The sequence below is a fragment of the Armigeres subalbatus genome, chromosome 2, assembly GCF_024139115.2.
Source record: "Armigeres subalbatus isolate Guangzhou_Male chromosome 2, GZ_Asu_2, whole genome shotgun sequence".
NCBI lineage: Eukaryota > Metazoa > Arthropoda > Insecta > Diptera > Culicidae > Armigeres > Armigeres subalbatus.
The window spans coordinates 170,628,661-170,640,763 of record NC_085140.1 but is presented as its reverse complement, the minus strand read 5'-3'; the positions used below and the strand labels follow the sequence as shown (position 1 = coordinate 170,640,763).

At 44.2% G+C, this 12,103-nt stretch overlaps 1 protein-coding gene across 2 annotated transcripts in view; it reads left to right on the top strand.

The window, feature by feature from the left end:
- The window catches only part of LOC134215480 (solute carrier family 53 member 1), a 39,769-nt gene that overhangs the window by 2,539 nt on the left and 25,127 nt on the right, over positions 1 to 12,103 (top strand). The window contains exons 3-4 of one of the 2 annotated variants that reach the window (XM_062694665.1): positions 3,349 to 3,514; positions 4,069 to 4,222. In XM_062694665.1, the coding sequence (XP_062550649.1) occupies positions 3,446 to 3,514; positions 4,069 to 4,222 (223 nt within the window). In that variant the 5' untranslated portion in view covers positions 3,349 to 3,445. Of the gene's footprint in view, positions 1 to 3,236; positions 3,515 to 4,068; positions 4,223 to 12,103 lie in introns of those variants that run through there. The other variant, XM_062694664.1, reaches the window with a different exon arrangement.

The window sequence follows — 12,103 nt, the reverse complement described above, 5'->3', positions numbered from 1 at the left end:
TTACTCGAGTTTTATTCCGTTCAAAACAATACAAGATGACGTCATCAGCTACAAAAAATACTATTTCATCGACATCATAACATTTTGACATTTGAATTGGCCTCGGAAGATTATTTTTTCGTTTTCCAGTATAAAACATGTGCAGTTTATAACTGCTATTGAAGATGCATTTCGTGTTTTATATCTTTGACAGTTATAAAATGTAAAACTCGGGAAATAAATGTAACTATAACTGTAACATTACTAAAGATGCCCTACCCGGTAAAAATCGTTTACTCATTAATGGGTACTTTTTGTCTGCTATCTCTTTCTCCCTGCTGAAAAATTTACCCATTTTGGGAGAATAAGTGGATTTACTCATTTAAATGAGTAGATCCACTTATTCTCTCAAAATGGGTAAATTTTTCAGCAGAGGGAAAGAGATAGCAAAGAAAAAGTACCCATTAATGAGTAAACTTGTTTCTCCGTGTAATGTAGCATCCCGCAAAAAGTTTAATATCCCTTCAGAACTCCCATATTTGCGATGGTGTATCGTCCGATCTTTTAAAAGATATTTTAGTCACTAGATAAAGATTGTCGCTTCGGTTCCCTTTGTTCTGCTGTCCGGAACATGTTGGGTACCAAGCTGTCAAATCGTATGGATTTTCCTTCTTTGACATTTAGCTCCCCTATCCTCGCCAGCAAAAGATGTTCCGGACAGCGACGACAGCAACAATCTTTATCTAGTAACTAAAATATCTTTTGATCTTTTCCATGTATAATATTAAGGTCACTCCTGACGGAATCCAAGATTAAAAGTGCTCGCGTTTTCGGGGGCACACCACTAGATACGGAAGCAACGCACAACTGTCATTTTTATTATTTCACGCATGCTGCGACGCAGCAAAGCTAAATCAACAAAAATTACAGTTGTGCGCCGCCTCTGAATAGAGTGATGTGCCCCCAAAAACGCGAGCACTTTGGAGCTTGGATTCCGTCAGGAGTGACCTTAAGGTGGCTCAAAAACACTTTTTTAAATATTTTGATGGGCCGCCCACTTATTCCGTTCTATTTGATGCCCTGATGCTTTGGTAAGCTGTAAACATCACTTCGGTAGAGATGTCGTAAAATCCCGATCAATCGATTTGTAACTAATCGATTACTCTCGATTCTTGGCGGTTATTGTATCGATTAATCGTTGGGTAGTAATCAGGGGGGGCGTAAGCCTGTCATCCACGAACAAATCAAGCCTACCTAAGATGTATTATCCGGGCCTCGCCGCTTGGGAAAGGCGGGCCACCCTGGGCCACACCGTTTGGCAAGTGTAACATTTTTCGAACTGGAATCTTGTAGGATATTGGTTAACCTACACTACTGCTGACTAACGAAAAAATTGTGGGATTGTTTATTTATATTTGCTTCATACTAGGGTATATGTTCCTATATCAATAACAATAAGCCAATGCGCATATGAAATGCATTTATTTCTCACCCAATAATCAAGAAACATGAGAATAATTATGCTCGGCTCACGTCATTTTTAATTGATAACAATTAGGTAACTCCAAAAATAAAATTGTTATCACACTATAGAAGTATTTAGCTAAAAAACATCATCACTGTCATGCACCTATTTCAATAACATTAAAACAAAGTTAATCCTATGCCTGTACCTATATCAATAATACTGTTTCCAACATAAAATACGCACACTATTACTTGTGTGTATACGTAACGATATGATTGCAGTGATGCCGAATTTTTCAATGTTTTGTATTTGAGTTGAAATAAAATTATAAAATTCCAGTTTTCGTTGTAGTTTTACAACTTATCAGTTTAATTTTATGCTTGTCATAGCTTATCTCTTCGATATACCTTGTTTTACAAACATAAGAGTTGAATTTCACAGTAGAAGTTCATTCAACCATTTTTGAAATAAAAATCTAGGTCGGCAACCCTTACCGATGCTGCAAGTCATGTAAATAGTTTGGAATACGGACAGGAATAATTTAGACGTTGTTCGAAATAAACCTATATCAAACTATAGGAAATCGCGTTAGTTTTTCAAATATGATTATATTTATAGTGAAATTGTGATGTGCTCTATGTGTTGTGAAGTGTATTTTGAAAGGATTCATTCGTTTTAGCTTGAAATTGAGTGGAAAACAACGGCGTGAAATGAGATGAATCTGCTAGTAGCAATCGGGCAGTGCATCAAATCAACAGTTCAGAGGTAGGAAAATGAAAATGAATGTGTTTTATAATTTTGTTTTTAATAATTTGAGTCTTGTGAACTAAAACATTACTCGAACGGAATTTTAAATAATATTCCAAACATTGGAGAAGGTGGTCTATTCATTATTGTGTACATACGTTGTGAGAAAATGTAATCAAATTGATTTTTTATTTGGTTTATCGACGGTTGAGATTAATATACGGGCTGTTATTAATATGGGAACAGATACCCTACATGCAAAGGAGGCGCGATGCACCGCATAGTACCCCCCTGGTAGTAATCGATTATCTAACGATGAATCAATTGATTGAAGTAATCGATTAATTTGGGATATTTCTACACTTCAGTGGCCCTTGCATAGCTTGTATCAATTATAAACGGTAATAAATTCAGTTTACTCGACATGTGATGATTTATATCGTTTGATTGCCTGCAGGTCTTGCTCTGTTATCTGTTTGAATCGTTCAAATCACGTATTTGATGACTGCTACATTCTCAACGGATGCAAGCACGAATCAGACATTTTCGCGCCATCAATCGTATTAGGGGAAACCGCCAAATGTTGAACGACTAATTTTGTCGCCTATTGTTGAACTGCCATAAGAAATGCACGTGCGTTCAACAATAGGCGAAGAAATAAGCCGTTCAACATTTGGCGAATTACCCTAACGATGCCGGCAAATACATAGCTGTAAACAGTCTGAACACTCTCAAAGCTATGAAGAAAATTGCATTCTTCGTAATTTTCCACTTACAGCAAAAACCTGTTGCACGACATTAAATACATCACCAATCTGTTGCATGTTGCATGGTATGTTGCATTGCGACAAGACATTTGAATTGTAGATATGTGCTGCCATCTCTCAACGAATTCCATGATACATATGATCAACCAATGCAATAGACTTAATTAAATGGAAACTTGACTGATTATTAATTTAATTATGTATTTAGTGCATCGCATGTCGGAAACGGTATAATCCCAGTGAAGCAACTGATCACCATTTTTTCCATCCTACAACGCCATCTGTTACCGAATCATTCGATACTCACGAAACGTTTTCCACGAAAAAATGCATCCCCCACCCAAAATGCTTTCCATTTTCCCCTGATTTTCCATCGGTTCTTTGCAGAAACGCCATCGCGCGAGTGTTGTTCGGATTAGCTGCTGTCAAAAATGTGTTGATTTGTGCTAAATATACAGTGCCCAATCCAAGACAGGCCTCCAAAATGAAGTTCGCCGAGCACCTGGCAGCGCATATAACGCCAGAATGGCGGAAGCAGTACATCATGTACGAGGTAAGCGCCACAGATTACGGTTTTCCATTGTGCGAAGAGGCATGGCCAGATGACCCATAATGACCTACAAGATATGAAGTGCTCTCCTGCGAACTTGATCCGAACACGTTCATGGCCGAGTAGAGGTGATTTTGCCTTAAGGCGCATGTGCGCCATTTGTCGTCAATCGATTTTCCCACGCCGACGCAGACCGGATTGTTTACAAACGGTGTAAGTGTGACCTGCTGTTTGTAAACAATCAGCTGACGCAGAGACGCCGGTCGTCGCAATGGTAACGGACCGGTTGTAACTCGCTTCCAGGTGCGGTTGAGCACGTGCTTTCTGTGCCGTTTCACGCCGGGCCGGATGGGGGGAAAATGCCGGTCACGTTATTGCTCGGTGTTTGCAAACAATGCTTACGTATGATTCATGAATGTGGATGCCAACTTGTTGCTTACATACATTTGTAAACGTAAACGGTCGATTGGTGTCATTGAAGCGATTTGCTGGGCGCACATGTAATTCGGCGAACGAGTGACATGCAATGTTTATAGCGTTGTTTTCTTTTATTGTAGGAGATGAAAGCTCAACTATATGCAGCGGTAGAGCAGTCACCATCGGCTGAGTTGGTTGATCCAGAAGTTTTGACGCGATACTTTGCCAAGTTCGATGAACAGTTTTTCCATTTTTGCGATAGTGAACTAGCGAAGATTAACACATTCTATTCAGGTAAGCTATGGGCAACAAATGATTGATTAGATGACCTCTAACTATTTCACTTCATTATCAATTTTAATTCCTTCAAATTGTTCTCATTAAATTTTAGTCTGATTGAGCTACACTACAAGATGTACCTCATGAATAAAAAAAAATGCAAAAGTTGAAGTTCAAAATGCAATTTTATTTTAGTTTGAGTTTCAGTTCTAACTGGTTTTGAAATATGAAATTGGAGCAGATATTCAAATATGATCGTGTGGCTCTAGTCAGAGCTTTGCACAGCCGAATACAAAACCAAGGAACGAGGAAGGAGCATGCTTCAATAGAGGATTTAATGCCTTCGCCCAGGCACTCATCAAGTGGAAGCTAATTAATGAGAGAGTCTAATCGAGCTTAATCATTACCAGATTCAGGAAACAGGACTCGGGGCCACACGATAATCTAATGGTTTTCATTATCAACCCTATAACCAGAGACCGGCGGAGTGAAAAACTGTCGAAATGGCAACGTATGAAAAGGCGTGGAAATAATACTGGCATCACTTGAACTTTTTGAACTTTTATGGGTGAAAAAAGTAAACAAGTCGATTTGGAACCGCTTTTGACGGTTCGATTGGAAACAAGATGGCGTCTTTGCTGATCTCTTATTCTAGTATTTCTTGTTTGCACCGACCGGTATTGCCGGTTTACAGGATAAGAAAAATTACTACAGTCAATAGAATGTCGTCGTGGATGAATCTAATGGTGGAATCAGAAACCATATGGATGACTTCAATTGGGTTATGCAACGTTTGTATTTAATCTCAATCTGTGTCATTTTAGCCCTTCTTTGTGAACTCAGTGCCACTAACCAATTACGCACTAACCAATTACGTCCTGAAGAGCCAAGCAGAATGGGTACGTTTTGACAGTTTTCCCATGGAAAAACTGTCTTAACGCACACAAACGTATTCATTGTGCTGGACCCATGATGCTCGGAATAAACGCCCCGTATCACCTTCATAAATGGTGAGAATCGACACATACCGATCGGATTTAGTAGTGGGCAGAGCCGGCAGATTGTCTCGAACTGCAGTTGGTCGATTAAGCTTTAGGAGCAGCCTGGTCGATTAAGCTTTAGGAGCTTAAGGCTCAAATTACCGTCATCCAGTCATTGACGAGAAAGACAGCCACGAGCTCGTACCGCCCTCCAGTAATAAAACCACCCACCGAGGAGAAAAAGCAGTCTCCAGCTGGATGGGGGAAGTATTTTTGTTTCAAAACTACATCATCCCATAGCGAAGACATAACTATATATCCTATGGATGCTTCATTTAGTTGTATTTCACATTAGTTTTCAAAAAACTGCTTTTTGCAACATTTTTTTTTCCCAAGAGGGGATATCGACTATTTACTCCCACGCTCTCTTATTATCGGTGATGCATTAGGAGGCATTCCTCCAACGTACCTCGATAAATGGCAACCGAACGAAGCAATGATCATTGGATTCACCAGATGAACAAATGGACTCAATGGACTCACGATGAAATGAACTGGCAACGACAGCAATAATGAATTATGGATATCTAAAAATAGATTCTGTGTGGATTCTGTACAGCAAAAAACCACAGTAGATCACGGCACCAGTGGCGTAGCCAGAAAATTGGTCTGGGGGGGGGGGGGTCTTCTGAACATTTTTTTTTCGAAAAAAAATTTTCTTCCAGAAATTTTGTCTTGGGGGGGGGGGGGTTTATACCCAATACCACCCCGTGGCTACGCCACTGCACGGCACGGTTAAGAGCACAGAGTGCTTGCCAAATACCTATATGAATAAAAACAATGAAAAGCGTGCATTGTTTTGTCCAACGCAAAATGACGCTTGTTTTGTTTTGACCTCTTGGACAAATTTGTAGAGGATGGCAGCTTTCTAAATCTTACTTACTTATGGATCCTGTACACCTCCGGTGGTGCAAAGGGCCGACTTTGGGGGCAGCAGGGACAGCAGGGACAGCATGGACCATGTCCAAGGGCTTGACGACCCCTCCCCAGCTGTCTGCGAGTCAGGGAGAACTGCCTAGGGCGTGGTGGGATTTAGCAGTGGGCTCTGCTAAAATCCCTCCCAAAAAACCACAAGTGCCCGTAATCAGACTCTATCAAAGCGACTGTGTGCCGCTTCAAAAGCACAAGCCCAGGGAGTGCCAATTGGCATGGGGAGTGTCCCTACTTCGGTAGGGTAGCGCGTGAGCTGCTTCGGCAGGGAGTGAGTGATCTGTTTGTGCTGAGGCAGGAGTGTCATAGCGCGTCACCGCTATTGTCACCTCGAAGCGCAGCAGAAGTCTGAGTATGGACTGCACATGCTAAGGTAGGAGTATCGTAGCGTAGTATCGTTGATTTGTCCCTACATACCGCTATCGACACCTCGAGGCATGGCAGTGGAGTGTTAGAGTGAGTTGGGGAGTGTCCCTACTTCGGTAGGGTAGCGCGTGAGCTGCTTCGGCAGGGAGTGAGTGATCTGGTTGTGCTGAGGCAGGAGTGTCATAGCGTGTCGCCGCTATTGTCACCTCGAAAAGTCTGAGTATGGACTGCACATGCTGAGGTAGGAGTCGAGGGACCTATCGACACCTCGAGGCATGGCAGTGGAGTGTTAGAGTGAGCACCCGAAAAAGGGTCACATGGAGCGAATGGTCTTTGGAGAAGCTGCTTCGGCGGCAGGGTAGCAGTGGGTTGTACCCACACACCTACAGTTGTGCACATGTTTTTTTTTTTTTAACGAAGGTAATGGAAATCTGCAAACAGACACCTGGGGAGGCGAACCCAGGTAGTGTGGGGATGGGATCACCACTCCCGACCCACTAAAACCAACTCCTTCCTCTCCAGTCATTCCCCCGGCCCGCAATTAAGCAATACTTCGGGGGATGACTATTGGGCATTGCGCCCCCTCCATGACGTACACAAGTGCACGTATGCGCCTCAGCTCTTCGACACTCCCCATGCAACACATTTGCACAAGACACACTGGCACCACATGTGCCCCAACACTCACCTGTCTATGCCGCTTGAATGACTGCAAGGGACCAACTAACAGGTACCCTGCAGGGGGTACCCCATGCCGCCATCTCACAACATAGACAGTCCTCACTCAGTGTGGTGTTCACCCCATCCTGCAACAGGGTGGCACCACTTGTCTACCAAGCCGGAGGCGACCCTAGGTTGGTGGCTCCTATGCCGCTCCTACCTCAGCTACGAGGCAGGCCCTTTCATGTCTCCTATTTCTGAGGTGCCGCAGAGGCATCAACCCCCCCGACACTCCTGCCAGTCATAGCGAGACTTTCGTGTCCCCTACTTCTGAGGTGCCGCAGAGGTATCTGCCCCCCGACACTCCTGCCAGGCCTAGCGAGACTTCACTCATTCCGTCCCTGACAGCCGGATCACACTACTGCCTAAGCAGCCACTCTGACCATACGTACCATGCGAGTCTTACTTTTGTGCCCGCTCATACATTCAGTCCCGATCGCTTGCACCACTTGTGCACCACTCTCTTTGACATTCAGTCACTCACTCAGTGGGGGTTGTAATACCCCCATCTCCCATTTTTATCCACTCTGTGCACCTCCTGTGCATCGTTTGGGCGTGGAACACCCGGCACGTCAGACGTGCCTAACACTCACCTACCCAGGCTTTGACACTGCCAATAGGTCACCATTAGATACTATGCCGGTAGCACCCACCCATTGACGTTTCGAAGCCCAGGTAGTCCTCAGCCAATGTGGTGGTCTCCCCATCCTGGAACGGGGTCGCACCACTACCTTACATGTCTCCGATTTCTGAGGTGCCGCAGAAGCATCAACCCTGACACTCCTGCCGGACGCGGCGAGACTTTCGTGTCCCCTACTTCTGAGGTGCCGCAGAGGTATCTGCCACCCCACACTCCTGCCAGGCCTCACCAGACTTCAGTCATTCTAACACTACCGACCATGCGTACCATGCGAGACTTACTTGTGTGCTCACCCATACACTCGGTCCCTCACTCTGTGGGGGTATTACGAGTAATACCCCCAACTCCCATTCGCTTGCACCACATGTGTGGGTACCACCCACTGCCACCCGCTTGCCGCCGAAGCAGCCCTCACTCTGTGGAACCTCCACAGGCTCCGTTAACGACCTGGCTAATTGTTTCACCCCCAGGCCATTCATCCCTTCGGCACGGGTCGCCTGACACCTTGGGATTCGGGGTTAGGGGCTTGTATGCTTTAAGCGGCACACGGTCGCTTGATAAGGTTTGCTTGCGGATATGTGGTTTTTAGGAGGGAATTAACAGCGCCCCCTGTTAACCCCACCACCTCCTAGGCAGAACCCCCTGACTCACAGACGGCTGGGGAGGGGTCGTCAAGCCCTTGGACATGGTCCCTGCTGCCCGCACAGTTGTGCACATGTGGTGCATGGGGAGTGTCCCTGCTTTGGCAGGGTAGCGTGTGGTCTGCTTCGGCAGTGGTGTGATTGATCTGCTCGTGCTGAGGCAGGAGTGTCGTAGCGTAATATCTGTAGGCCCAGGCAGTTACCGCTATTGACACCTCGAGGCATGGCAGCGGAGCGCCCGGGAGAGCATTCAAGTAAGACTCAAATGGAGTGAATGGTGTGCGAGCACCCAAGTCAGTCTCGCATGGGACGAGTGCCTGTGTGAGCGATAATGAGCGAGTACGCTTAGTACTGCCATCCCCCCAGAAGTAGTACTGCGAGGTAGTTCCTGGGGGAAACGATGGTGGAGCCCAAGGGAGTTTAGTCGGTATTACCGGTATGGTCGAGTCCGACACTCCAGTACACTTCCGTGTGGTAGTTTGGCAACTACAATGCACGTGTACTGGGTTAGTGTGTAAATGCATTCTCCCTTGTAAAAAAAAAAAGGGCCGACTTGAAAGATTTCCATCCTGAGCGTTGCCCGGCTATCGCTTTAACCTGTTGCCAGGTTTAATTTCGGTCGACTTCTTTTATTTCTTGCGATGCGATGTCCCGCTGGGTTCCAGTCTATGCTTGTTTACAGATTTCGTTTCCGTCCCTACGTAGAGTGTGGCCGACAAAGCCCCACTTCCGATCCCGAATTTCTGTTGCTATCGGCCTCTGGTGACAACGACGATGGAGCTCGTTGTTTGAGATTCAGTTGTGAGGCCACCAGGCCCGAATTATATACCGCAGGCATCTGTTAATGAACACGTGCAGCCGTTGAGTGTGCTTCACTGATACACACCATGTTTCGCTAGCGTATAACAGCACATATTTTTGATGGCTGTTCGGCCACATTGAGAGTTGACGTAAAGTCAATGTCAACTTCTCTCCACGAACAGCCTAGATAGCCGTGTGGTGTCGGCAGCTAGTTATCTGGCTAAGAATAACATTACGGATTGCCTGTTCCAGTGGTAAAAGTCCACCATACAGGTGACCCCTAATTTTCGGTGTGATGCGGCTTTATGCTTACCGTGCCTACGAATGAATGGTTAGGGGGGTCTAATAAGAACCTAACCGCAAACGGAGCCTGTGAAGCACCAGGGCTCCTTCACAGTATTTTAGCCCTCGCTGCGCTAACCGGAGCTATGGCGTAGTTGACTTTTTACTTCTCCGAGATAATCGGCTACTCTTATTCAACCTCATCGTAAGGTTAAATAAGAGTAGGGTTATGAATATGTGTTTTAATTAGTTTTCAACAAATTGTCACCTATATGGATTCGCATTATGCGTTTTTTACAATGTGCTTTGTGTATGTTACCTATATGGATTCGCATTATGCGTTTTTCACAGTGTACTATGTGTCTCTTCCTTGACGTTAGGCTTCGGCTACTCTTGTTCAATCTCAACGTGAGGTTAAATAAGAGTGGGGTTATGAATAAGTGTTTTACTTAGTTTTCAACAAATTGTCACCTATATGGATTCGCATTATGCGTTTTTCACAGTGTACTCTGTGTCTCGTCTTTGACGTTCGGCTTTGGCTACTCTTGTTCATCCGCAACGTGAGTGTGGGGTTATGAATATGTGTTCTACTTAGTTTTTCAACAAACTTCCACCTATATGGATTCGCATTATGCATTTTTTTACAATGTACTTTATGTTTGTCACCTATATGGATTCGCATTATGCGCTTTTCACAGTGTACTCTGTGTTTCGTCTTTGACGTTCGGCTTCAGCTACTTTTGTTTAATCTCAACTTGAGGTTGAATAAGGGTGAGATTATGAATATGTTTTTTTTACTTAGTTTTTCAACAAATTTTCACCTATATGGATTCGCATTATGCGTTTTTTTTACAACGTACTTTGTGTTTGTCACCTATATGGATTCGTATTATGCGTTTTCAAAGTGTAATCTGTGTTTCGTCTTTTGATGTTTGGCTTCAGCTTCTCTTGTTTAATCTCAACTTGAGGTTGAATAACGGTGGGGTTTTGAAAATGTTTTTTTTTTACTTAGTTTTTTTCAACAAATTGTCACCTATATGGATTCGCATTTTGCGTCTTTTTTACAATGTACTTTGTGTATGTTACCTTTATGGATTCGCATTATGCGTTTTTCACAGTGTACTCTGTGTCTCGTCCTTGACGTTCGGCTTCGGTTACTCTTGTTCAATCTCAACGTGAGGTTCAATAAGAATGGGGTTATGAATATGTGTTTTCAACAAATTGTCACCTATATGGATTCGCATTATGCGTTTTCTTACAATGTACTTTGTGTATGTTACCTATATGGATTCGCATTATGCGTTTTTCACAGTGTACTCTGTGTTTCGTTCTTGACGTTCGGGTTCGGCTACTCTTGTTCTATCTCAACGTTAGGTTCAATAAGAATGGGTTATGAATATGTGTTTTACTTAGTTTTCAACAAATTGCCACCTATATGGATTCGCATTATGCGATTTTTACAATATATGTATTTTGTGATTGTCACCTATATGGATCCGCATTATGCGTTTTTCACAGTGCACTCTGTGTTTCGTCTTTGACGTTCGTCCATTGTTACGTCCTCTGTGTTTTTGTGACCTCTCTTTAGTCCCTAGCTGAATGCGTGTGAGTCCACATAATTGGCTTTCCTATAAATGGTTCCATTGTCCTTTCCAACTTCACTTCCTCTTCCTTTCCCCTTTTCACTTCCTTTTCCGTCAGGTAAATGATGAGAAAGGCCAGTGAAGGCGATGGCACAAATCTCCCAAATTGAGGGGAACGTGCCTCCTGAGCCGACGTTCTGATACCTGATACCCGCTGGGTTCCAGTCTATGCTTGTTTACAGATTTCGTTTCCGTCCCTACGTAGAGTGTGGCCGACAAAGCCCCACTTCCGATCCCGAATTTCTGTTGCTATCGGCCTCTGGTGACAACGACGATGGAGCTCGTTGTTTGAGATTCAGTTGTGAGGCCACCAGGCCCGAATTATATACCGCAGGCATCTGTTAATGAACACGTGCAGCCGTTGAGTGTGCTTCACTGATACACACCATGTTTCGCTAGCGTATAACAGCACATATTTCACGTTAGAGTTAAATTCGTATTTTGGTGCGTTCACTTATCTGCCTGTTTTGCCAGATATTTCTTAAACTCGCAAAGGCAGCCTATGTCGATATTGGTACCGCCGTCTGACGCCATTTGGCTACCAAGATATTGGAAGCTTTCAACATTATCCACTGGTTGGCCGGCTACTGTGAAACTGGAAGGAGTCACCGTGTTTACATCCAACGATTTGGGTTTGTTGACGTTGGTTACTAAACCTGCCGAAGAGGAACGCTCGGCAAGGTCGTTGAGCTTACTCTGCATATCAGAGCGCCGTTGCGCGAGGAGTGTAACGTCATCAGCCAACTCGAAGTCGTTTAGGTGCTCCATGGATATAGGCTGCCGCGGTTTGGTTCACGGTCAATCGCATCTACCAGAATCTTATCGATTACGAT